Source organism: Eleginops maclovinus, chromosome 10 (assembly GCF_036324505.1).
Source record: "Eleginops maclovinus isolate JMC-PN-2008 ecotype Puerto Natales chromosome 10, JC_Emac_rtc_rv5, whole genome shotgun sequence".
Taxonomy (NCBI): Eukaryota; Metazoa; Chordata; class Actinopteri; order Perciformes; family Eleginopidae; genus Eleginops; species Eleginops maclovinus.
The window spans coordinates 7,283,629-7,309,908 of NC_086358.1; the positions used below are offsets into that span (position 1 = coordinate 7,283,629).

Below are 26,280 nucleotides of genomic sequence, written 5' to 3' on the forward strand. Positions count from 1 at the left end.
CCTAAGAGGCAAAGAGTGTAATATTGAACAGATGAAATATCAAAAAGCATAGAAACTATTGGGATTATGTTTTCGTTGAAGTCCAACACGTTTCCTGGTTGAAGCTTTTCAAATGTGAGGATTTGGATCTTTTCATTGTGGATTAAATAAAAGCATTAGAGCTGGGGCAAAAAACATTAACATCATGGAGGGCTTAAAATATCATGAGGCATTTTCACTTGTTTTATTCATCCAACATATATTGTTATATATTTGGCTGCAGGTTTTAACATTTTACAAAACTGTAAGCTTCATGCCATTAACTGTCATGGTGGCAGATGCTGAACAAAAAGAGATTATGTCATAATCAGCAGAGCTTCAACAATTTAATCCTATAAATTGTTGAAACTCAGGCAGCCTGTAGTACTAAGGACTGACCACCAAACATGTATCTGCAGTAGATTACAAACCCAGTTGTTTGCAGAAAATAGATACAGGGTTACAATAAAGAGGACGTGTAGACGTTGTAGCTCAGATTCTCGCTTTATTGGTCAACTTGATGAAAGACTACAAAACGAATTCACAAAAAATCTCTTTCAAGTAATCAAATCTGTACAAACCTAAACTGTATGGGGTTTTTACAGCTCTGGCTCATATGAATCGGAAGAGACATATGCGTGTGTGTGCTTGTGTGTGTGTGTCCGTGTGCAAACATGTACTTGCTTTTCTGAGACACTGTGACATGCTCCTTCCTGCTTAAGGATACAGAGACGTCACACTCGGAAAGGCAAGCCAGCTCATGCACCCACGCACACACACACGCATGCACACACCTGTGTTTGAGATTTTACAGTACAGAGGACAGGGAAAACAAAATACTTCCCCCCTCCACAAGTACACACACGCCACCTGCTGGCAAGGGTTTGCTGCTGAGCTCATCACGTCAGCGGTCTCCCCTTGTATCCCAAACCCTGCTTTATCAGTCAAAATTACTGTACAGACAGTCACTGTGGTTTTAACCTTTCCACGGGAGGAGTGGTAAGAGAGAGGGGAAAGTATAAATCTCTAATACTCTCACACAAAATGTACACGTGCACACATGATTTTAATGCTCACCGGCAGACGTTTTCACCTGCGCACGCACGCACTCACTCAGACAATTCATAACATTAAATGTTTTTAAGAAGTACAGATAAAAAAGGAAAAAAGCCCTGGGTATAGGTTTGATTTCTGGCTGTTTGGTGAAAGAAAGGAGAAGAGAGGTAGAGAGGGCAGGAGGAGGGGAGGGTTGGAGGTCGAAGGGCAAATCTACTGGTGTCATTTCTTAGCTTTCCTGGGGGGAGTCACTGGGCGGCCGGAGCCCATGCCGCCTCCACCACCGTAGAAGAGCTTCTTGTCTGCAGGTTTGAGAATCTGTAAGAAAGGCAGAGATGAGGAAACTGAGCCCAGATGAACTACAACAACATTGTAAAACATGTAGAATATCTGTGTTTTCCTTCTTACCTGGAATGAGCACATGAGGGTCTCATCGACGCTCATCATGGCCCCGGCGTTATCGAACTCCCCGCAATAATTGGGGGCTGAGAACAGAGTCACCAGCTGCCTCTTTGCAAAGAACTCATATCCGTCCTCCACCACCTGTAAACAGATCAACAAGTTGTTTGTATATTGCTTATAAGGATTTAAAACGTTTGCTTCTCACCTGCTCAGAATAAAAATCAGACACAAACTGGTCCAAAACGTAATTCATTTACAGCATTATATTTACAAAGGGCTCACACACATTGCTGTCACTGCCTACCTGGTTATCAGTAAAACTGGGCTGAAATCCAACTGTGCTGAAGTGGCCATGGGGCTATTCAAGTGCTTCAGCAGCTCCACTTCAATTCTCTTCAAAATTTCACTAACAGCTGGACAAAGACGTTTTAAAAAATACCCTAGCCTTGCTTTAGCTACAAAATCACTTTGGCAGAGAGGAGGAGGAGGAAAGACGCACAACACATAAATATGGTAGAGATAATAATAACCACCGGGCCTCTTAAACATAAATAAGGGTAAAACTACTCATCACTGTGAAACTGCTGTCAGCGCATTGAGATGTTTCCCATAACAAGATGACTGATTTCCACACCCTTTAGCGGTGGCGTACAGCAACATTTATTAACAATTTCGCAACATCTCTACGCACTTTAATTCCCACATCTTCAACTTGAGGACTGATGATTGCACTGACCTGATGGGCCCGACAAATGAGGTCCATGTCGTGTTTGTGAAGGAACTTAGTGACCACGTCGGCGCCAAAGGTGAAGGAGACGCCGCGGTCGTTCTCTCCCCAGCCTAGCACATCTTTGTCTGGGTCGGCCCACAGCAGGTCGCAGAGGAGGCCCTGGTCAGGCACATCAGTGGGGCGCATGACCCTTCGCACCTGCTCCATGGACTGGAGGTCTGGGGACAGTCCTGGAGAGGTTCACAGAACATTTAAATGTCAGAAAAAGCGGAGACACATGCAGTAGGTTCGCTTTTGTGTGAGGTACTACTCGTTTTCAGTTATACATTATCAACATTTTGGGGATTCTGGTTTAAAACAGTGTTCCAAACAGAAGAAAAGTCTGTGCGTTTTGTCTTTTGTAAGCTGATATGTTTGAAGAGGGAAGGGATGTTTACTCAGGATCATCAGTGTCTGTTTACATATTTTGCACGGAAGGCTTAAACCCAAAGGCCTATTTCATTATGCTATTCCTGCATTACAAGTACTACCAAACACAGCAATAAATAAAGATGGTATTTATACATCAGCATGGTCTTTACATGTATTTGAAATGACGCAGGCTCTGGACAGAGATGGGCTTCTCTCATTTTGATCCTTTCTGTGCTGAGATTTAGTGAGTGAATGACCATGGCATCTGTTTGAGATGTGCAGTTAAGAGACGTTCCCAGTCATAGATTATATTCATTTGCAAGACATGTGGACTGAGTTAAAGCCTACATCACTTATTTTGTTAGACAGAAGGCACTGTCCAGCAATGGTCATAAACAAAGTCTGTTTCACAACACTGTGTTCTGCATGTAAGCAGTACCTAAGCTATGATTAGAAATAAGAAATAAAAAGTGCTCTTTAGTCATGACTGCGAAACAGGGCATGGTTACTAAATATACTCAAACAGGAAAGTAATAACCCACACAGTCCTGCCGGTCTTAAGCCATAATGTTGACAGTAACAACAGTGCAGAGGCGAGTTTGTGTGTGTGCACTCTGGACAGACGCCAAATTAACTATTTGATGAACATACCTCCATGGCAACAGAAGATCTTCTCATCAACAATGGCTGCAACAGGCAAACAGTTGAAGCAGTCGGTGAAGGTCTTCCACAGCTTTATGTTGTATCGCCTCTTACCTGTGGGAGGAAAGCACAAATACGTGATGACAATCTAATCTTGAGAGCAATAAATTCTCGGCAGCTCAACCTATTGCGTAACATAACATGATATTTTACATAGTCCTGGCTCAGTGAATAGCAGAGAAGGGCATGTGATTGTTTACTGCTCATACTGCCTTATCATGCGTCTTAGCCTGAAGCCTGGTGTACTGAGAGCCTATTGGCATAAGTTACTGACTGTAGTGTCACTACAGTCAGTTTAACTTTCTTTTTCTCCACTCTTAACACGGCTTTCATTTTCATAAATGTTTTAAAATAAATAATCAAACGTTAACACCAATAACTTTTCTATTGCCTACAGGCTTGGTATTTCAGCAGAGATAATAGAAGTAAACTACTATCTGCTTGTATCTGCGTGCATGCCACATGACTTACACTCATCGTAGAAGCCATATATTCTGTTAATGGAGGCGCACTCATGGTTTCCTCTCAGCAGAAAGAAGTTTTCTGGGTATTTGATCTTGTATGCCAGCAGCAGGCAGATGGTCTCCAAAGACTGCTTGCCTCTGTCTACATAGTCCCCCAGGAACAGGTAGTTGCTCTCTGGTGGAAAGCCCCCGTATTCAAACAGCCTGAGCAGATCATAGTACTGCCCATGGACATCGCCTGGGGAGAGACAGACATGCAGTATTAGAGTGGAAACAGCAAGGACGGTCAAAGGTGTGACCATGTTATCTGTGTATGAGCACAACAAATATGTAAGGAACGTGGATAGAAGCACAACAACACTTAGCACCCTGCAAATAAATAACAATACTACTAGTCTGGGATTTGCAATGTATTATTTAAATGAACACTGTTCTTACTGTGATGACAACACCAAGAACTAAACGTGCAAGCTTGCATTAAGTGTGACTAAAACTGTTCCTTTAAAACTATTATTCTTCATTAAGTGGCATCAGCAGGATGACACAGGAGGGCAACTCCAGGGAGACATGAACTGCAAAACAGCACTGCCCTAGCAAACCAGTTTTATCAGCTCATCCCTATAGTCCTATAATTATGTGGCAAGGTCACAGCCATGCAGGATTCAACGCAAATCTCAGCTTTCTCATTATAGTCCAGCCTGTTAAGCTACAACAGCCACCTAAGAGTGTTTGTAAACGCTATGTGACCATACTTGAGAATTCCCCTGACTCTAAAGTACACAACTAAGCCTTACCACAAATCTTAAGGGGGGCCTCAAGTTCGAGCAGGATTGGCTGGCTGAGGAAGATCTCCCGAGATTTGAGGCAAAGACCACGGATTTCATTCTCTGTCAGCTGAACATTTTTGCCAGGTCTGGAGCCTTTCACTGTGAGGGAAAAAAGAAGAATGAGACATTAGAAAAACAAAAGACCGTAAACACAGCGGAGTTCTGTATTCAGATGTGAAAAGGGAAGCCTAAGTAACTAACTAAAATATCACTGATAGCACAGCCAAGTGCGGTTCAGGATTCTGTTCCTAAAAAGGGAAGAAAAAAACACCCTACAAACAAATTCATATGTTTTGAGTAAAAAAAAAGGGCTGGTTGCCATGGACGGTTGGCTTGTGTTAATATGTAGTGTCTGCTTGCTGTTTAGTATTCAAACATGGACTCCTTCCTCCACCATTCAAGCAATGATGATTATATAAAAGATGCCACATTAAAGATGAAAAGGTGGAATAAATGAAACCTTTTTTCAATGCATATTTGAATGCAGAAAGCTCAACCACAACCAAAAGTTGCCATTTGTTTGTACCAGTAATGTAATGCACCATTACCCCTCAATTCAGCCACAGAGTAGTATGACAAAAGGTGCATTTTCTTGGCCTTACCCTTTTTCTATATTACATATTTAACTAGTTTAAATGTATATATATATATATATAAACAAAAAAACATTGTAATCAGGAATTTTAAAAAGGCCAACTGGTGATATACAGTAATGCATTTTAAGTGTTGTCCAAAGACTATGAACTACTCATTTACGGGAAATAGCAGTAAACTGCCCCAGTTGTGTTACATCTGTTTTAAGTAATAATTCCGGTCAAACACACCGGCTCACACAATGTCTGATATGTGACTTCTTCCACGGATAGAGTTCAACATGAAAATATAAAGCGTTTACTAGGTAATGCAGTTATTGTGTATGAGCGGGAATAACAAAAGGTTAATTTGCTGCTAGGAGGATGCTACTGACCAAAGATAACTGGCGGTCAAAAGCCCGTGTTTCGTTAGCAAGAGATGAACTCAGGCTAGGGTAGCATAGGTGGCTATCGTTGTCTAGCATCTGTTAGCTAAAATGGCTACCTCGGTGAATAGATATCGAGCGAAAACCCGTCTTACCTTCCAACAGACGTTGTATAATGGAGTCGATGTTCAACTTATCAGCTTCGGCCATGCTATTCCTGTATTTTGGTCAGGTTTTTAAATCACTCCTACGAATTTGAGACTTAGTAACTGTAAACAGGCTACCGAGTTATCGTTAGCTCAACTAGTTAGCGTTAATCGGCTGTCGTTAGCCCGCTAGCTAACCTTGGGGCAGAATTGGCAACCTCAAAATGTGAGGCTCGGTACTGGATTTTTAAAGATGTGATGGCTGCCGTGTAATTCTAATCCGCGTTCGTCAACTATGTTCCATTAGATATCCGAATTCAGTTAAATCACACGTATTTTTTCGTCACCACGGAATTTCTGCCGTAGCTACTAGCACCATGCCATGGACAAAAAAAGGCTAGATGAGCGCTAGCCAAAGCGAGGTTGAACGGAAAAGATCAGACCTTTCCCGCGCTTCAATTGGTCAGCCTTGCCAGTAGGCGGTGCTTGGGGGAGTCATTATTGTCAGTGATTGGCTCTTTCCAAAGTCGGTCAGCATTTACTTATCGCAAAACCACAGTGTAAAAAGAACCATCATTCTCGGGTTTATCTCGTGTTTTGTTTGCATTACATAATAGATTGTGTCAAAAATTCCACATACAGTGCGTTTTTCCACAAGGTTCTCAAATATTTGAGCTTGTATCGCCCTGTTTTTGTTGCGCAGTACAGCGACACCCACGGAAGTGACCAAGATGGGAAGAAACGACGACGTATTTTGGCATGACGCAATGTCCTAGCGCCTGGCAACACGCACGGAGTGATTCATTCTGAAGTTAGGAGTTAGCTAGGTTGCTAATTTACTTTAAAATAAACATGACTCTAAGTCGGACTATCGTTAACCCATCAGTTTTACGCTTATAATACTGTTGTTAATATCACACAACGACCAAAACCATGAAGCTGCTTCATAAAGACATTGAAAAAGATAATGCCGGGTGAGTGTCTGGCTAACGTTAGCAAGCTATCCAGCATGCCATTTTACAGCTGATTGTACATGTGTTGATGTAGACATGTTATATGTCTATGTGTGGATAACATTCACACTAACCAGCGCATTATTGGTTAGTACGAAAAATAGTCCCATACGTTAATATGTAATAGAACATACACACAAATGGATGTAGCTTTAATACCCGAGTGTAAAACAAAGCCAGTAAACAAAACTAACCCTGATTGTGTTATAATTGAATTACACTTAGTTATTAGAACCTCTCCAGCATGGGTCTGCCTTATTGCCCTAAATAATTCACAGACATCTTGAGAGACTCATGATGACTAACATGAAGGAAACCAACTCAGAACCTGTCTGACTGATTACATGCACTTGTTCAGCCAGGTGACTCTGATGCCTGATGAGGCTGAGGATATGTGGCACACCTACAACCTGCTGCAAGTGGGGGACAGCCTGAGAGCCTCCACCATCAGGTAACCTTTAAGTACTCGTACTCTGTCTAATAAAGATGACAGTAGAAACCCTCTATTGCACATAAACATATTTTACCGTTTTCCAGCCCCATTGAAAATGATGCTGGCTTTGTTGTCTTGTGTTACTGCATCATTTCCAATGAAGCACCTTTCTGGACATGTTTAAATTAGCAGTGTCATTATTCGGATTCATATCGTATCCAGGCAAAGCTACAAGGTTTAGCTTCCATCTACCTTCATGAAACCACTGATTTGATTGACACCCGTTACAGTCAATACAGCCAGCCCTGCAGATGGACTTTGTAGTAACTTGACAGCTCTGAGATGGAGAGTTACAACATAATGTTTCATTTGCACAAGACATCTGTTTTTGTGAAAATGTTGCTTTTGCAAGACAAACATATTTCAAGACTGGCTTTGTTCCCAATAGCATCAGACACAATATTCTTAAACAAATTGCACTTAAGAACTTTGGATTTAGCTTCACATTAACTTCGTGCCTTAGCACAACACAAATTCAACTACGGAGATGTTTCCAATACCACAGTGTCCAGTTTAGCTTTACTAACACTTTGTTTATTCAATCTGGGTTTGTATATGATTGTGCTTGGTTATCAGCTTTCCAATGTTTTTTCTTGGTCTTTTTATGTATCATTAGTCTTATATAAACACACAGCACTAAAGTCCCTTTCCCATGTTCCCACAGGAAGGTGCAAACAGAGTCAGCTACTGGAAGTGTGGGCAGCTCTAGAGTTCGCACAACTCTGACTTTATGTGTGGAGACGATCGACTTCGACTCCCATGCCTGCCAGCTCAGAGTAAAGGGCACTAACCTTGAGGAGAACCAGTATGTCAAGGTCTGAGTTTTTTTGATGTAGTAATAAGAGATCATTACTCATGACGATTGTGTCTTGATATGTAGACTTTTCAATTCATTACAAAAAAAGCTTAAATGATTGTCTGTTTCTTTTGCTCTGAATTTCAATCAAAACAAACACATAATTTTTTTAGGGTTTGTCGGTCGGACACAAAATAATAGTCTTTAACTGCTTTTTATGAGGGCTGGCCTTTGTGGACAGTCAATGTATACATGTATTGAATGACACAGGCAGAATTGTATGCTCCATTTATTGTTTGTTTTTTTGTAATTTCCCAGCCATACTCTTCTTTAGTCATTGTCTTCTTTCCTGTTAGATATAAGTAGCTGTTGTGATCATGTTCTTTTCTTCATTCATCAGATGGGGGCCTACCACACCATTGAGCTTGAGCTCAACAGGAAGTTCACTCTGGCTAAAAAGTGCTGGGACAGCGTCGTGCTGGACAGAATCGGTAAGCAGGTGCTACTATATAAATCTGACTGAGGTTACAATTAGTTTGTAAGGTTAGAATAATCACAGCAGAACATATTGCTCATTGTTGTCTTAGGTTAATTTAATCCCAAACTTCCCACATGAACGTCAGCCAGGACGTGCAAACAGTAATCACATGGACACACATCTCTTGTTTACCTGACAGAATTTCATGGGCTCTAGATGCTCATCTGTCACAGTCTAAGCATCTTTTTCCTAGTACACATAAGAAATGTATGTTAGACTAAGTTCCTGCATTTAATTAGTTTACACTCCCAAAAGAAAGCCTACAGTTGTCTCGAAAGAGGATTAAGACATTTGAGCCATACTGGGCGCAGTTATTTGATGAGCACTTCAGTGTGAATGACATGTTTCTCTAATGACAAAAATCAGCCAAACCACAGAAACAAGAAGTCTGTTTTGGATAAGTTCGCTCGTAATAACAACTCTAGCTTACACCACTTTCAGTTTCATGCTCTGTTTTACCCACTATTATCTAGACAACCAAAATAAATAGATTTCCTTGTTTTAAATCTTACACAACGTAGACCTTTGCCTCTTTCTGTCAAACATTTAAATGTGAAACGAGCCAAAATAGTTCAAACAACACAGGGAGTCCAAATAGCCTTTGTTTAAACAGTTTAGATCAATGTTAAAGGTGCAATGTGATGAGAATCAGCTGTTTTGTGCAAGGGATTTAAATCCCTTTAGTTGAAGAGCTCCAGATTGGATATTACCTTGTTTTAGATCAGCTACTCTCATACTCACTGCAGTCCATAATGCCTCGCTCCCGGTGGCAATAATCTGGAGTTACTTTTAAAGCTAATTATGAAAGCATTGACTGACTGACAGGGGAACATATCACTTGGGTTTCTTTCACACACACACGCACAAAAAAAACAGTCCACTTGTTAATTGTATTTACATTGCCAACAAAGAGAGACTGTTGCCATGGGAACAGAATTAGGAGCGCAGGGAATAAACTGACAGCTGGGGACCGCTGATTCATTACTGCTGTAATCTTCAACACCATGATTTTTTACTTAAGTGTTTTAGAAATACTTAGCAGTAACTCAACTAGATTCACCAGTGCTGCAACACATTTTTTCAATATGTCACAAAGTACCCGTTATTTCACATTTGTCTTCTCCACTCTTTCAGAGCAGGCCTGTGATGCGACCCAGAAGGCCGATGTGGCAGCGGTGGTGATGCAGGAGGGTCTGGCGAACCTGGTGCTGGTGACCCCCGCCATGACTCTGCTCCGAGCTAAAGTGGAGGTCACCATTCCTCGCAAGAGAAGGGGGAGCTGCACTCAGCACGAGAAGGTGGGTCCGCTTTCTGGAAGGTTACTGCTGCAATGAGCTCAGGATGGGGGAATGAAGAATAAAGTACGACCTCTGATAACGAGGAGACACTCCTTTTTAAGTATTTTTTTTATTTAAGACTCCCTGAGGATGAGAACCACTCTTAATAGGCCGAGTTCTGCTCAGGGCCAGTTTTGCAAACCTACACCTGCAGAGCTCAGTACTGAAACAACCGATTACCCATAGTTATCTCTGAGTCAAATCCTGACCTGACCTGTTAATATAAGTCCCATGACCCGACCCGTGATTAAACACACAGGCTACACAGTCACTTGCTTTAAAAAGCTCTGTTCTTACTCTGGTTAAGCTGCATTTCTCTGTATTTGAACACAACAAATCCAGCTGAGGAACGTTCTCTCTCACCCAACTGTGTGCTCCATACCGGGGAGGTGGTGAAGTAAATGGAAAGAACCTGGCGTCTGATTATGCTCGATAATAACAAGAGGATTCAGCTGCAAGAACAATTCAGTCATTTTCATTTCTGTTTCTTAACATAAATGAAGCTTTAATTTATGCCTGTCAACATTCATGTGAATCTTTATGAATGTGTGTGTTTTTGACGTATTGGGATTCTTATTTATTTAATGGATTTTCACATATACAGTAAGTATGATAGGGCAGGTCAGTTACTGCAAAAATAAACCAAAAAACAAACTAGAAATAAATATTTAAAAACTGAGTACACTAAATGAAACTAAAAACTAAAGCTAACTGGTATTTTAAATAAAATTGTAAGATCTCAACATGAATCAGCATTAAGGCGAGAGGGAGAGAGAAGGACTTTGTGTTGAATGCATAATCACGTATTTCTGCAGTCGTGAGACACCTCAAGTGTGATTTAAAAAAAAAACACACACACATCAAGCCCCTCATGTCTTTAGACCTGCTGTAGTTTTCATGTAGGCTGAACAGTTTGTGTGTTTGCAGGCGCTGGAGAGGTTCTATGAGGCTGTCATGCAGGCGATTCTTCGCCACATCAACTTTGATGGTAATGCTGCTGTGTAGACAGACACGGACATACACACACATACAGTATGTTCCTGTTTTGTGTCACACACTTCTCCCTTTTGCATTGCTTGCTCCCACCACATATTTCCTAGTTGTGTTGTTTTCATAATGTTTGCTTGTGTGTGTGTGTTGAATCAACCATTAGAAGTTTTGATTTTCTCTTCCTCCTAGTGGTGAAGTGCATGCTTGTCGCCAGTCCAGGCTTTGTGAAGGATCAGTTCATCACCTACCTCTATAAGGAGGCGGTGCGACAGGACAACAAGGTCCTGCTGGAGAACCGACCCAAATTCATGCTGGTCCACTCCTCATCAGGTCACAAGTACTCACTCAAAGGTACAAACTGGTTGACCTTGAGAAAGAAACATTTAAATCTCGACAACATCTGAAAACTAAGTGGAGTGCTTGTTGTTTTGCAGAAATCCTGTCCGACCCCACAGTGACGAGCAGGCTTTCTGATACCAAGGTGAACATGATTTACCAGCTTCTTTTTAATCATCTTGTAAAAAAATCCTCTCAAGGTGACGTACATTCTTTTTGTTTAACTTTCAGGCAGCATCAGAGGTGAGAGCGCTGGAAGATTTCTACAAGATGCTCCAGCATGAGCCTGACAGGGCCTTTTACGGGTGAGTGATGACGGGGAAGAACAGTAAGCACAGTCATCCCTCGCCCACATTGATAATATATGAACTTTGTCTCTGTGCATCCTCACAGGCTGGCTCATGTGGAGAAAGCAGCTGACGCCCTCGCTGTCGACACGCTGTTGATAAGCGACAAGCTGTTCAGGTACACATTGAAATGAATCAATCAACATCTGTTTTAAATACAAAGCGCATGTTTGCTTTATACCGAAAGAGGTGTTGGGTTAACCTAGCTGCTGCTGATTCCTGATTTATGTTCAGCTGCTAGAAACCAACGTTTTTCAAGTAATGGAGTTTCTCATTTCTAATGGCTTTTAAATTCAGCAATTTATAATATTGACTTTATTCTTGCAACACCGTTAGGCTTATCAGTGAAATTAATGCAGCCAACACATCATATCTGATCTGCGTTTGTTTTTCAGACACCAGGACGTTCCAACGAGGAGTCGCTACGTTCGCTTGGTTGACAACGTGAAAGATAATGGAGGCAATGTCCGGTAATAAGCAGATGTTTAAAAGACTCACAGCATTAACGTTGACTACGTGTTGGTACTCTGTATTCTCTGCCAAGTATCCCGCTGATGATTTTCTTTTTTTCCCCTGCAGAATATTCTCAAGCCTTCATGTGTCTGGTGAACGTAAGTATGAAGACCAATGATTATTTTACATTTAAAGACAGACGGTTTCTATAAACACATAGAGCAGCATCATTCACTTTTTCATCAAAGCTTCTCCGTGGACTCTTGTAAACAAAAAAAGTCACGTTTGGTGTTCCTCACATTGTGACGTCATGATCCAAAGGAGGTTACAGTGTAGAACAATTATAGAAAGAAACAATAAGTATGTTAATTATACTCCTTGTACATTATTCTGAAATGGGCCAGTCTGCATACCGAGAACTTCTACTTCTGGTACTTAAAGTATATTTTGATGCTGATACTTTTGTACTTGAGAAACATTTTGAATGCAGGACTTTTACTTGTAACAGAGTATTCCTACACTCTGGTATTTTTAGTGTAATATACGAGAACTTCTGTTTTTAACAGCTACTAACTGTTGTGCAGCAGAATACTGTATATGGCACTGCATGCAAGCATTACATTGTGCATGGTATGACTAAAGGGGATCTGCTCTTAACCTGAATTTCCCCTAGGGGATTAATAAAGTAGGCCTTCTTCCTCCTTAAACATTGCTCCACGGTGCTACTAGTGGTAAGAAAAAACCTCCACATTTACCCTTTTGAATGAGGGTAAGGTGTGTTACATAGTATTGCCTAACTTGTAATGAGTAGTATGAGCGAAATAACGCCAACATACTGTCTGGTCTGCACTGTAAATGTTTGATAACTGACTTTAGGAGGAGCATACTGGTGTCATTAAAGCACACTGAACTGATAAGACTTGCAACACACGAATAAAGGCCCCTAATTATTATTTTTGAAGACGTACAGATGCTCATTTGTGTTAAATCAAGTGGAGTTCTGGTTGTGTGTCGTCACCTTGATTTATCCTTGACTGTGTCCTCAGAACTGACTCAGCTGAGTGGAGTGGCTGCCATTTTGCGGTTTCCCATCGCCGACCTATCAGAGCCTGAGGACGACAGCAGCTCAGACGATGATTGATCTACAGAAATGAAGCGGAGAGCTCTTCTTGGGAGAATACAAATAGAAAGGGGGTCATCCAGCATTGCAGATAACACAAGAATGCATTGCCTCAGCGTGTTGTAAAACAATAAAACTGCAGTTATTCTCTCTTCCACCTCGGCAACATCCAGACCTTGGTCAAATATAATCTACACACCTGTTAACAAATAATTTAATGCCTTATTCTGGAGCTTTTGGTTGAAAGGTGAAGGTGTGCTTGAAAGGTGTAGCTTAAGATTGCCATTGAGGGATATTTTTAATATGTTTTGCCAAGTCAAAATGAAAACTCATCATGAAATTTAGCAATATAAAAAACTGTGATTTTTCTTTGTATATTCTGTATATTTATCTTCCAATTAAACAACAGAAGCATTCAAACACCGGTGTTATTTCACTTTGTCACATGAACCATTCTCGCGTGAATGAAATACACACAGCCCGATGTAAAAATATATAATTTATTAAATACAATATTTTACATTTAAAAACTATTTTGGTTATGGGTTGTACGACCCAGAACTACTGCATGTTAACACATTTCAAATCAAGTGTGTTCAGGATTTTTTATCTGATATATTGTTTTGGAGTTCTGCAGTTACAACACTGCAAGTTCCTCTTCTTCTCTGGCAAAACGTCAAATTGCAAACTTCCCTTGTGAAAAACGTCAGCAGCTAAGACTAAAGTGCAATTTTTAAAACAACTTTCCGTTCTCTCCTAAATCAGATTTCTATCAGTGTACTTTATACACTTTGCTCAGTAGGACACTGGTAGGTCTTAATCCAGGCTAAATCCTCCAGTGTGCCCCAATGCAGGTAGATAATCGAACACACAACCATGACATGCATTATCTGGTGGCTGTTGCCCCAGTTGTCAAACAGGCCGGGGACGAAGCGCTCAGGGATCTGGATGATGTTGACCAGCCCCCCCACTACAGCCAGAGTGTCCATGATGACAAAGAGGCGCAGGGAGTGAGGGCTGCCCACCCCGCTGCCGAACACCCTGAACAGGAAGAGCATGAAGCGGAACATGGCCTGCCAGATGAAAGCTTGCAGGCGCAGGATGTTGGTGCGGGCCGTGGTGGCACAGTAGATGCCATAAGCTGACAGGAGGATGTAGGCCAGCAATGCAGTCTGTCGCAAGTGGGGGTAGCAAAACAGGGTGATGTGGATGATGGGAAGTGCACCTGGTGACAAGGAGGGATGAAGTGCAAATGAAGAAACAGCAGTAACATTTTGAAACACCTTGATTTTGAGTTTCAAGGTTAAAATTGACAAAGGTATAGACATGAGATGAAGAGGTTTCAAACCAGATTCAAGACTTTAAGTCAAAAATATGTATCAGCAAGTCTTTGACCTTGTAAAATATCAGAACAGGAACACTGTCTGGTTTAAGATTCAATAAGAATTCCTTTTGCATTAGAGTTGCAAAATGAAATGCAGTTTAAGTCCATTTATGCTACACAAGACAAAACAAAGCAAACCATGCCTTAGATTTAAATGCTGCAGGCAGCTTTGCGTCTGTGTCCTGCTCACCCTGTCTGGGTTCAGCCTGCTTAATATTATCCGTAACCTTGGGATGATATTTGGCAACAGGAAACTTGGCTCTGTCTGTAATAAGCAAAGTAAGGACTATTTCTTGGAGAAGGTAGTGACTTTGTGTGGAATCTCTGCTGTGTAGGCCCTTGTCTCAATGTCGTACTCCCTTATTCTTTTAATACAGAATAAAGTATTTAAATACAGTTTTTTTATTAAGGTTTTTTTTTATTTTTTTAAGAGCTAAGCTAGCTGTTTCGAGTCTAAATGCAAAGCTAACCAACAAAAAAAAGAATCAGATAGAAAAGAGCAACAACCTACCCAGGGTGTTCACTAAACAGACCCCAAACATGTCCATGGAGAGCAGGGTGTCGTACACATGTTCTCCTCCCACATGGTTCATGAACACATGGTAGACCACCGAGCCCACGGTGGGGCAGAGGCAGGCCAGGTAGTGGACCGCACAGATCCAGGAACTGTCCACCTCCATCCAGGGGATACTAAAGGGCAGTAACACCAAGAAAAGGAAAAAAGGGACGCCTGATGGGACGGGAGAGAGGAGAAATTAGATACAATTATTTAAGAAACATGTTTCAGATCTGAGTCTTTTTAGAAAGCCCTCTAATTATAACATTTACCCTTAAGTGTTGTTGTAGGAGAACATTGTTTTTCAGTACATCCAAAATGTTTGATTTGAAGTTTGTAAAGTGGACACCGTGTAGTAGGCTAATGTCCTCTGTGTTATAGTAAGTGTAATTAAATATCGCTTAATGGAAAGCATTTTAAGGGATTTAATGGTGTTGTTTCTGAAACAGGAAGCAAGGTTTCAAGGTTTCAAGGGAAGCAGGTGAGAGATGTGGCTGTTGTTCCCATGCAAAGAGAGAACCTAAAGCCCTTCACTTCCCCTTAGTAAGAGTGTCAGTGTTAATGAACTAATGGGATAGTCAGGCAGAAAATGGAGCAAGAGGAAGATACCTTTCGGAAGTTCAAGGCTGTACAGGTTTTAGCTCATGCACAGCTCATGCACGGCTCATTCACAGCTCATGCACTTTGTTTAGATACTTTCTATTTTTGCTTATCTTTGCACAGCCTGATTTTATTTTGAAAGTCTTACATGTAATGCACACTTTAAAAATCTGTGTTGTGATTCTGCAATTGCATGGTATCTGTATGTAAACCTGTCCATCTCAAGGATGCTTTGCTCATTATAACTCATATGTGAGTTTAAAAGGTGTCAAGCAAAAACCCACACACACACACAGACCGTTTTAACAGTAGGTTATTTCCAGGACAGGGATTCCCAGGGGAGATTACAGCTAATGCCCCATATCCTCATTACACATCCTCGTCAAGCATACTTGTAACGGGCCATAAGTGAGAGTAGTGACATTGGTGACACATTGGTTTGTGCATCTGATACAGTTACATTTTTGGGAGACATTTTCTGTTTATTTTACTGTAAGATACATTTTAAGTGGATAACTCAAATGCATATTGACATTTTATAATCAGCCAGATTTCACTAAGATTAAAGGTTCAGACAAATGCAATGGAGTTATTTTCTGGACTTACCATGGGTGTAAATGTTCCCCAGCTCATTGTGCATGTAGAAGAGGCTCCTGATACAGTCCTGAGCCGTGGAGACAGGCCGGTAACCCGTCAGCACATACTTGTTGAACTGAAGGTGTTGTGGGGTCTTTGCAAATTCCAACAGCCGCGGTCCTTTGTAAAGCCCCATCACGACTTCCTGCAGCCAATGCCCTCACATTGAGTTGACAGGCTTCTCACCATTTACATCCTAAACGAGGCCAGGCTCTGGACTCAGACACAGTCATGACCACAACGAGCTGGAAATTCTGCTCCTTGAAGCCACCATTGGACAGGTGTAATTCCAAGCAAGCAACCTGTTGAGCTGGCCAAGTGGCATGCTTTCAGGAGGGCCAATCAGAAAGGGGTCTTAAACCTAATCCAGGGTAATCCGCACAAATAGCCATGTGCACTACCGCAGCCTTTACTTGGCTCAAAACAGACTCCGATCATTGTAAAATTGATAGATTGAATTCTGTATTTCACTTATTATATACTGCACATGATCCTATTCCCCAGGTTTGTTTATAACTGTTGCATTCTGGATAATCTGGGGATTACGACACTTAATGACACTGATAACAATGTAACATGTGCCTTTAATGGGTTTGGCTGAGATGTAGAGTTGGAATATTAGATATTTTACTTAATTAAAAGTAGAAATACTATAGTGTAATTGCTATGGGTCTGTCACAAGTAAAAGTCCTGCATTCAAATTATACTTGAAAGGTATTTAAAATATACTCAATGTTAGTAAAAGTACTTATGCCCATTTCAGAAAAGTATATATTATATGACTGTTAGCCATCGTGCTCTCTCCTAACAATATAAAGCCATATATTTTATAATGGTAAATTATTGATTCAGAAATGTGTTTATCACTTTAGTGTTGCAGCTGTTAATTTTTTTAACACATACTCAGGTGCTGGTTAGTTACACCACAAACAAATGGTTTATTTTAATTGATAATACATGATAAACTATGCATCGATTACATTTTGTTTTGTTAAAAGCTCAAAGCTCAAAATGATACAAAAGTACTAAATGCTGTTAGTTATTGTCCACCACTGAGTTTGAAGCATATGAAATGTTTAGAAACACACAAACCACCACTGGTTTCCACTGTTGGTATTCATTGATGGTTTTATTCATTCAAATTCTGTACAATCATAAAACAGATATTTGCCACAAGTAGTAAAAAAAAATCCTCTCCCTAGCAAAATAAATTAGACTGAACTGTTTACAGGATTTATAGGAGTTGATAATATCAGGCAAAATCACAACACTGATATTTGCAGCAGATAAATCCAAGCAACCGATTTGTTGCACTGTCCAGTGAGCAGGCAGTGCAGGACAGAGGTAATATAGGGTACAAAAAAATATACATAAACAAGTAAATCTAACATCTCTAAATGCAGTTTTACCTCTACAAACAAACACAAAAACACCAGGACTATTCAATAGACAGAACAAAATAATATACAATTAGGAAATGTTACATATACAACGGCATAAGGAGGTTATACTCGTCGTCTGCAGGGTTAACCTGTGTGGAGAAACACGAGTCAGGTAGCTGCACCGCAAACGGAAATTGATAACGTCTTAGATTGAGTGATTCTGTTCTTACCTTGATAGCCACTATTCCCAAGGAAGCCGTTCAAATCATATTTGCGAGTCTTTGCTCCTTCTGAAGACGAAGAGAAGATACATTATCAAACTGTTGTGATAGATTTTAATGTCTAACATGGTGAAGTTAAAGAATTGTTTGGCATTTCCCCCCCAAAAAACCCACTAATTCACATTCATATCTGTATGTTAAATATGTAGCTTTAAAAAGGTACAATAGGTTATTTTCTGCCACTAGGTGTCTCTCAATCATAACAGAAACAAAAGACCAAATTTGGTGGCATTTTGGAGTAGCATCAGGTCATCAGATTCACCAGCACAAGAATTCATGTTAAAAATCAGTGTGTCCCCGATGCTGCCGGGCTGCTGCTATCGTTCGCTCACAATGTTTCCAAGATCCATCTGTGTGATGACTAATACCCTTCATTGGGTAAGTATGTTATATATTAAAAACAACCCAGATCTAAAAGGTTTATTGTACAAATGTGGCTTAAAACTAGATACAGAGCTGATTTCGGACAGCTTCTGGTAGACTGGGAACAGGGAATGCATACTTATTCATAAAAGGGAGACCAAATGTAAGAGAGGTTGAAAATGTGTTAGAAAACATTAGGGAAAATGCAAGAACACACCTCAACCCAATAAGGGCTAGGAAGAGGAAAACGTCTTGCCTGGCATTTAAAACAACATCTTGATAAGCACTTTATTTTGACCCTCTTTGACTTGCCTTTTGGGTGAAAATGCAGTTTGAGATGCTGCTGGATGTGTATCTGACGTGGCATCTCCTGTTGATGAAGCAGATCCTCAGGCTGCTCCGGCACATACGCGCCGCCCTGCGTTTCCGTGGCGGGTGCAGAGTCGAGGATGAGGTCATCAGTGCCAGCCGGCAGGGGCAGATCCTCGACTCCTGCTGCAGGAGAGAAGACCTCCACAGGCACATAGGAGGGGTCAGAGGGGTAGGCCATGGTGGGGCTGGAAGTGGGAACTGCAGGGAATGCAACAACTAGGGAGGGAGAGACAGGACAGAAGGGGAAAAAAAGTTAATGGCGTTACTGTGAGCTTATTAGTCAATGCAAGGTATATTTAGTTAATTTTCCCATTTACCTTCTGGCTGCACTTCTCCATTTATATAGCCCACATTATCTGAAAGTGACAAACAGTTTAATATTACCTTTATGCAATAAATATCCACAGGAAACCACCATGAAGAAACACACTCAAATCTTACCGTATCTATCAAGGGACATCCCCTCGCCTTCAACAGCGATTTCTGGCGCATGCAACTCTCCCTCCACTAGAAGTCAAGAGAAAATGAACAGATAAGAGATAAGGAGTCTGAGGTATATTGGTGTGGTTAATCCCTCAAAAAGAAACCCTTTTACCTGAAGCACCGTAAGATTTCAAAGCTGAATCTGGCTGAAGAGGCAGGGGCTCATAGGGTAAACCAGCATCTGTTAAATGCAGGAAAGATACATTTTTGGACAATTGTAATAAAACTGGTCGGGTAATTAGGAGCAATAATGACAAAAAGATGGTGTTCTCACCTTCAGATGCAGTGTCATGAGGCTGCGGCTGGTACTGTCCCTGGTTTCCTGTTGAGAGGGAAATCTTTTAGTAAACATGCTAACCATTAGTGTTGTGAAAAGAACACAAAAGGATAAACCGTACCGTATTTCCCGTAGGATTTTGCATCACCTCCAAGAACAGGAGCTTGTTGTGCATAGGGAACTTCGCCACCACCTTGGCAGCCACATAGAGAGGACATTGTTACCAAATAAATACATAGATAAATAAAGGGACAATTCAAAAAGGTAGATGTCATTTGCTTTTGCTAGATCTCACCGTATATGCCCGTTGATTTTCCGTCGTGTCCAAGTGGCTCAGACTGATATTGTGACGCAGCCAGACCTGAAAGAACATGTATGATTGAATATTTAAACAATAATTCAAATACAAAATGCATTTAGCTGTGTATCACATGGCGTTCGAATATCTGTCTGAGAGAATAGCCAGGCTATGGTTTCATGGCTTGGAAGTTATACATACCACCATACATGCTGCTCAGCTTTCCATTTGGACCAAGGCCAGCAGTCTGTGGCTCAAACTGGCTCATTCCTGCAAGAATACACAAGGTGTCCAGACTGAGACTGTTCTGAAAATAGTAATCATACTGATAGACCTGCAAACTGGACTTGAGATATTAAGAGTGTATAGAAACTGATTCTATAAGTTAGAAAGCCCCCCGATTGTAAACGGTAACAAAGAAAGAAAAATGTTTGTTTGTTAACCTGTGTCTGTTTTAATGCACACACACACACACACACACCACTTAGTTTTCATTGTGGATGATGCTGTGTATTATTCGACTTAATGTTAAATAATATTTTTATATGATAGCCTTTCGTACCATCAAGCCCAGCAGGAACGATTGGGGCTCCGTTGTAAGGCATCTGTTTGGGACCACCTGTAGAACCAGCAGTGAATTGGACAATAATGGATTTACTATGTCTCCAATCAATATCCTAGTTAACTTTATCCTCACATATCATACCTGATTTTCCATTAGCAGTGGGAACACCCTGGCCAAGACCTGACAACATATAGAAATGTATTTTTGCTTGAATTAATGCAAATTATGTTCATATTAAAATGGTACTTACTTGCGTAGTCAGGTTGTACATGTGCATTGTAGCCATTTCCATATCCTGCAAAAAAAGACATAAAAACGTCGTGTTTTGAGGTTATTTCTTTAAACAAAGTCAAATACTGAGCGCCAAATGTGCTTGGAGGCATTCTGTTGTATTTTCCTGTGTTTTTAATCTTCAGGCTAAGCTAATAAGAGCACTTCTCGACATTTAAACAAGCTTTTACCATATGTTCCGGCAGATTTGGCCTCAGGGCTTATTCCAGCTGGTTGAGCTTCATAAGGCATTCTCCCGTAACCTGTAGTCAAGATGGAGAACAGAGAAAAATAATAAAATGTTAAAGGGTGAAGTTTAAATCTGCTTGTATGTTAAGACTAATATTCACCATATTTGCCAGCTGTTTTACCATTACTGCCATGAACAGGGTGCTGCCCACCGTTGGGTACTCCACCATATCCTGAACACAGATGGAGGGAAAACAGTGGTAATGTAAGAAGCGTTTTCACAGCAAGTGTAGATATACAACTAAATGTAATCAGTCTATCAGTATTTGCATTTGTTGAACTGCCACTAAAATACAAACTAAAAACCACAGCAAAAATACTTCCTGTCCCATCACACTGACCGTATTGTGCAGGTTCAGGATTCCCTCCAATGCCGGCACCGAGACCACCTGCAAGCATTTTAAGTTAATATCACCATTCATTCCTCAAGGTAGACATAAAGCCAGAGTGTATGGCGCAAAGCATCAACAAGCCAGGAGTACAGTGATTGGTGTTGTTGCCTAGTTGAGACAAACACACTCAAAATGGTTACAAAATGATATTGAATTAAAACATACTGCTCGACCCACCATATTTTCCAGCTTTGCCCGCACCAGCATAGGGGCTCCCGCCATAACCTGGAGAGAAATGAGACAAACTGATTTAAGACTCGTTGGACGGACAATAAATACTAGTATTGATTCTTACAGTGAATTTGCAGTTTCCACCAAGGCTTACATACAGTGTCCACATAGGGAAAAGAATGCATAATATAGAAATCATTCACGTACCATACTGTCCTGCGCCATTAGTGCCTGTATTGAGGGGCTGTCCGCCAAATTGCAAGCCACCAATGCCTTAATCAGAGAGCAGAGAATACCACTGGTTGACAAGAAGTCAAAGATGTTTAAGCTGTAAATAAGTTGTCCTTATTTCCAGGCTTCATTGCACCGTGTAGTGAAAGAAAACGATCGATAGGCCCTCACCATACTTGGCGTTAGATTTCCCTGCACCCATCCCCGGGGTCTGACCGCCATAAGGCAAGCCCCCCATTCCTGAAACATTGAGAAAGTTGGTTCAGGTGTCTTGAATTTTACAAATGTTTCTCAATGTGCTGATTTGTGCTTTTTCTTGTTTTATAAAATATTTGAAAGAACTCAATTATTACATACCACCGTACATGCTGCCCACTTTACCATTTGGAACAAGGCCAGCAGCCTCAGGCTCAAACTGGCTCATTCCTGCAGAGGAAATGTTTATCAGATCTAGTGACTTTTACACCTTAAGATGAATATGCAGATAGTATTTATCACAAAAATCATACTGAAATCAATAATAAGAACACTGAAGTGAAAGCAAGCACTCTAATAGACCTACACACAGAAAGGATGTGTTGGTCGTCATTGCTTTAAATTAACACTGCCTTGCTATAAACTATTTTGCTCAATGATGAATGATGTTTTTATATGGCGGCATGTCTTACCATCAATTCCAGCAGGAACCAGTGGGGCTCCATTGTAAGGCATCTGTTTGGCACCACCTGTTGAATCAGTAGTAAGGTGGACGATAATGAATAATTTACACTGTTTAATATTCATGTTATGTTGTCTATTTCACTCGTATCATATTTATCTTTAACGGTACCTGATTTTCCATTAGCAGTGGATACACCTTGGCCAAGACCTGGAAAAAAAGAGATGTTTACTTTTGCTGTAACTCACAAAAAAAAAGAAATGGACTAGGTTTGATATAACGGTACTTGCTTGCATAGTCAGGTTGTACACCAGCACCGTAGCCATTTCCATTTCCATACCCTGCAACAACATATCATAACCTTCCTTAATGATCTGCTTTTAGACAAGTATGCTCATCTAGAAGGCCTGCAATAACACAGCAGCAACTACAGGAATATATAATCTACCAAGTAAGAGTATATCATTTCCATTTATGGACACAGTGCTTGAACAAAGTTAGTGTAAACTTCACAACGTACCGGGATGGGGCTTGCCTGCTTCCCCCTGACCTGCATTTCCTGAGAAAAGTTTTTAAAAAGATTTAAAAATTGAAAGACTGGATTTTTGGGGAGTCATATTTCATCCTTAGTGGATCAAATGATGCAGCCTTATTTATCATTCGCTTGCAAATTGAATGACAATGTTTAAAGCTTAGTCTTTAAAATGTACCTCCGTATGGATTGCCATATCCAGCTCCGAGGTAAGCTCCCTGTCCGTAAGCTGAGAGCGTACGGAAAAACAATTATCAAAATAAACTCTTAATTCCTGTGAAGTTGAATTGCATAAAAAAATAAAAGCACTCACCAGGTTGCTGAGGTTTTTGTCCGTAAGGATATCCAAGACCTGTTGCAACACACAAACACAGGGTACTTTAAAAAAGAATCAACATTTCCTCGGCATTGAAAGAGGAAACCAGGAAAATACCATTATTCATTGTGTGTTGATATCAACAGTAAATATTACCAGCGCCATATCCGTTTCCGAGTGCAGGGGCATTGTAGCCTCCTCCTCCATAACCTTTGGATAGATAAAGCTTTACTAAGACATCACCTTTATATCATGGCTAATTAAAAAGAACATAAGTACAGTGATAGATAAATAGATCAATGTCATGAATGGAACTTTAGAAATCATTACACAAATCTGATGAATCTGAAACTAGCCATGTGTTCTTTTCACGTATACGTAAACTATCAAACCACATCTTAACTAACACACACAGTAAATTCACAATTACCAGAACTCTCAATTTGTACTTTGTGAAAACTGAAGACCTTGGCCTAAGAGGTGTTGTTATTAGCAGGCTCCTTACTTGGTTTGTTTGCTTTAGCTCCTCCATTTAAAAACCCCCTAGCCTGGCGCCGTGTCCTAAACAGTGACACAACATCATAACTCTTAGGCATACAGTCCATATCAAATCTGTAGAAGGTTGGAATGATCATGTGTGAATGTCTCTATTGTGCACATTTTACACAATTGAGTATTGAAAGTGAAGAATAAAGTGTATTTACCGTTGGGATTAGCACCATATCTGTTGTTTGGAACACCAGCTCCTGCTCCATAACCTTAAAATAAATAAAAGAATAATCATAGTAACGATGAGTATCCTTGTGCGTATGTGGAACACACTTTTACACTTTAGTGACTAAGCTCAGGGCATGAGTACCTTTTGTGTTTGTGCCAGCGGACCCTCCAGCACCTGTATTATGAAGGTAGTGAAAAAAACCAGCACGTTACGTTATAAATATGAGCTGCAGACAGTCAGAGGGTTCATGTGAAGTTTTACCGCCCTCCAGTGTTTTACCTAGAAATTTCCTTTCATGCGGTAAAAGCAATACATTTACAAATGTCACCAAGTAAATGCTATTAGACATTAGGGAAATGTAATGCTTAGTGTTTACCAGGTCTTGGTATTTTCATCCATTGTCCATTTGGCACTCCTGATGGTCCACAGTCTAGATCATGAATACATATCATCAGCACAATTTAAGACTTTATAGTCAAACTAACATATGAACACCAGAGAAAAAAAGAGCCTCCATGCTCATGTTTAACACATTTAATATTTACCATGATTGCTAGTTTAGTTTTGCGTGTTAATATGCTCACATTTGCTTATTGGCTCTAAATACAAATTAAAGCTGATTAGAGCTAATGATGGCACCACGTGAATAGTTTAGGAGTCCTCAAGGGGGACACGAATGTATGTGGTGCAGGACTATAAGAGAGAAATATTTACCAGGTTTGTTTGGTTTAGCTCCTTGTCCCTTGGTGATGCCAACTCCTCCTCCATTGTCTGAATATCAGGGAGAACAAAGTTTAAGATCAGGACTTTTAATTCACTTAGCAGTTATGATCTTTCTTATAAAAGGTGTTACAACATCATTAAGACACAATGTGGGGAAATAAATCAGTGGGTTCAACCTAAAAGTCCCGTCATGCACCATGAATGCACCAAATGAACCTTCTTAAGGGGTTAAGATAACTCACAAACAACAAAGTAACACACGTCACACTTTTTACAAATGAACATATGAATTGGTTCATTCTCAACCTGCTCCACAGGTTAAAGGAAACGTTTGGCATTTTGGGAAATACACGTATTCACTTTCTTGCCCAGACTTGATTGAGGAGATTGATACCTCTCTAACGTCTGTATAGTGAATATGAAGTTACAGCTGTTAGCTTAGCTTAGCATTAAGACTAGAAACAGAGGGAAGCAGTTGGCCTCGCTCTGTCCAGAGGTGACAAAATCCATCTACAAACACGAGTAAAGCTCCTTAACCGACGCAATATTGTGTTTTCAATGCATACAAAAAGGCTTACTAACAGCAAATAAGCACATTTCCCAAAATATCTCATTAAAAGTTACATTTCAATCCTTTAGATATGACAGCGCTGGGGGAGGGTTACATCAAGGAAACATAGGAGAGGAACACATCTGTTATTCGTCATTTTCTTTGACAACTCTGAAGGCAACATGCAACACAAAACACACTGAATGGTATACGCACAAGGCTTTGTACAGCTATCACAACTACAACCATAAGCACTGGCTAGGATTCACTCTCAATGTAATACTTGGCCCTTTTCTCACTCTGTATACCTGCAAAATAGGGGTGTGACTATGATGAGGAGGACCTTATTGGGTGCGTAATTGTGTGTTTGTATTGATATTGAGAATATCCATTCAGGTGACCAAAGTATTACAAGTTAAGACTGAATCCTAACCATAATATCTACAACAGACTTTGGACAAACTGGATTGAGTCAACACTCACACATGCACTACGTTATAGTACAAACACCCAAACCAAGATTACGTTTACCAGTTTCCCCACTTTCTCCTACAGGGAGACCTTTGCCCCCGACCCTTTCAGGTGCTGCCTCAGGCGGACTCTTGGTGTATGCCTCTTCCAGTGGGACCTCAGGCACACCCACAGAGACTGCAGGAGTGATACTCTGTGTACTTTTAGCTGCCTCTGTTGCAGTAACTGTGGGGGGTTGTGTGCTTGTAGGGGTAGCATCCCCTTCACGGTCACTGTCTAGCTCCACAAGAACATCTGCCTCTGCCTCTTTTTGATCAGGCACAGGAGTTCCAGTCTCAAAACCTAAAGGTCACATGTTTCATCAACATTTCATATAGGTACCGTTTGCTAAAAGAATCGAAAGAATCACTGATAATGTCTCCATTCATCAAAAACACTGAACATTTTCCATTGGATTTGTATAAAGATAAACTAACATTGGATTAAAAGCAACATTTAAAAGAAAAACAATATCATTTTTCACAAAAAACAGAATGTGGCAACAGGGTCAGACAATGATTGCAGACAGTCCACAATTCACTTTGTCATTCTAACAAATAAGGACACACAGACATTGATTTTACATACAATTAAAACAGTACAGAACATGCTGAACAACAACACAG

The 26,280-nt window shown here is 40.6% G+C and overlaps 4 protein-coding genes across 4 annotated transcripts; 1 reads left to right on the plus strand and 3 right to left on the minus strand.

Moving 5' to 3' along the window:
* Window positions 1–503: 503 nt before the first annotated feature.
* On the minus strand, window positions 504–6,143 carry LOC134870589 (serine/threonine-protein phosphatase alpha-2 isoform-like). Its single transcript, XM_063892822.1, has 7 exons — window positions 5,724–6,143; window positions 4,578–4,709; window positions 3,791–4,021; window positions 3,269–3,373; window positions 2,213–2,436; window positions 1,483–1,617; window positions 504–1,392 (listed from the first exon to the last, which is right to left on the minus strand). Exons 1-7 carry the CDS (start codon window positions 5,776–5,778, stop codon window positions 1,297–1,299), a joined length of 978 nt encoding a protein of 325 aa, XP_063748892.1. The 5' UTR covers window positions 5,779–6,143; the 3' UTR covers window positions 504–1,296.
* A 125-nt stretch (window positions 6,144–6,268) lies between these two features.
* pelo (pelota mRNA surveillance and ribosome rescue factor) lies at window positions 6,269–13,557 on the plus strand. Its single transcript, XM_063892821.1, has 13 exons — window positions 6,269–6,688; window positions 7,086–7,178; window positions 7,885–8,035; window positions 8,417–8,507; window positions 9,689–9,852; window positions 10,819–10,879; window positions 11,071–11,232; window positions 11,316–11,362; window positions 11,449–11,522; window positions 11,611–11,682; window positions 11,960–12,034; window positions 12,144–12,175; window positions 13,064–13,557. Exons 1-13 carry the CDS (start codon window positions 6,648–6,650, stop codon window positions 13,156–13,158), a joined length of 1,158 nt encoding a protein of 385 aa, XP_063748891.1. The 5' UTR covers window positions 6,269–6,647; the 3' UTR covers window positions 13,159–13,557.
* A 66-nt stretch (window positions 13,558–13,623) lies between these two features.
* Window positions 13,624–16,591, minus strand: paqr4b (progestin and adipoQ receptor family member IVb). The gene is made up of 3 exons (XM_063893764.1): window positions 16,284–16,591; window positions 15,033–15,251; window positions 13,624–14,362 (listed from the first exon to the last, which is right to left on the minus strand). The coding sequence occupies exons 1-3, from the start codon at window positions 16,447–16,449 to the stop codon at window positions 13,920–13,922; spliced, it is 828 nt and encodes a 275-aa protein (XP_063749834.1). The 5' UTR covers window positions 16,450–16,591; the 3' UTR covers window positions 13,624–13,919.
* An 854-nt stretch (window positions 16,592–17,445) lies between these two features.
* Window positions 17,446–22,491, minus strand: cmn (calymmin). Its single transcript, XM_063893619.1, has 21 exons — window positions 22,316–22,491; window positions 22,005–22,073; window positions 21,819–21,887; window positions 21,624–21,689; window positions 21,423–21,470; window positions 21,195–21,242; window positions 20,976–21,026; window positions 20,796–20,867; window positions 20,585–20,629; window positions 20,476–20,514; window positions 20,332–20,388; window positions 19,971–20,039; window positions 19,767–19,832; window positions 19,593–19,664; window positions 19,469–19,516; window positions 19,307–19,375; window positions 19,153–19,218; window positions 19,029–19,067; window positions 18,652–18,927; window positions 17,926–17,985; window positions 17,446–17,844 (listed from the first exon to the last, which is right to left on the minus strand). The coding sequence occupies exons 1-21, from the start codon at window positions 22,428–22,430 to the stop codon at window positions 17,840–17,842; spliced, it is 1,449 nt and encodes a 482-aa protein (XP_063749689.1). The 5' UTR covers window positions 22,431–22,491; the 3' UTR covers window positions 17,446–17,839.
* Window positions 22,492–26,280: the final 3,789 nt, after the last annotated feature.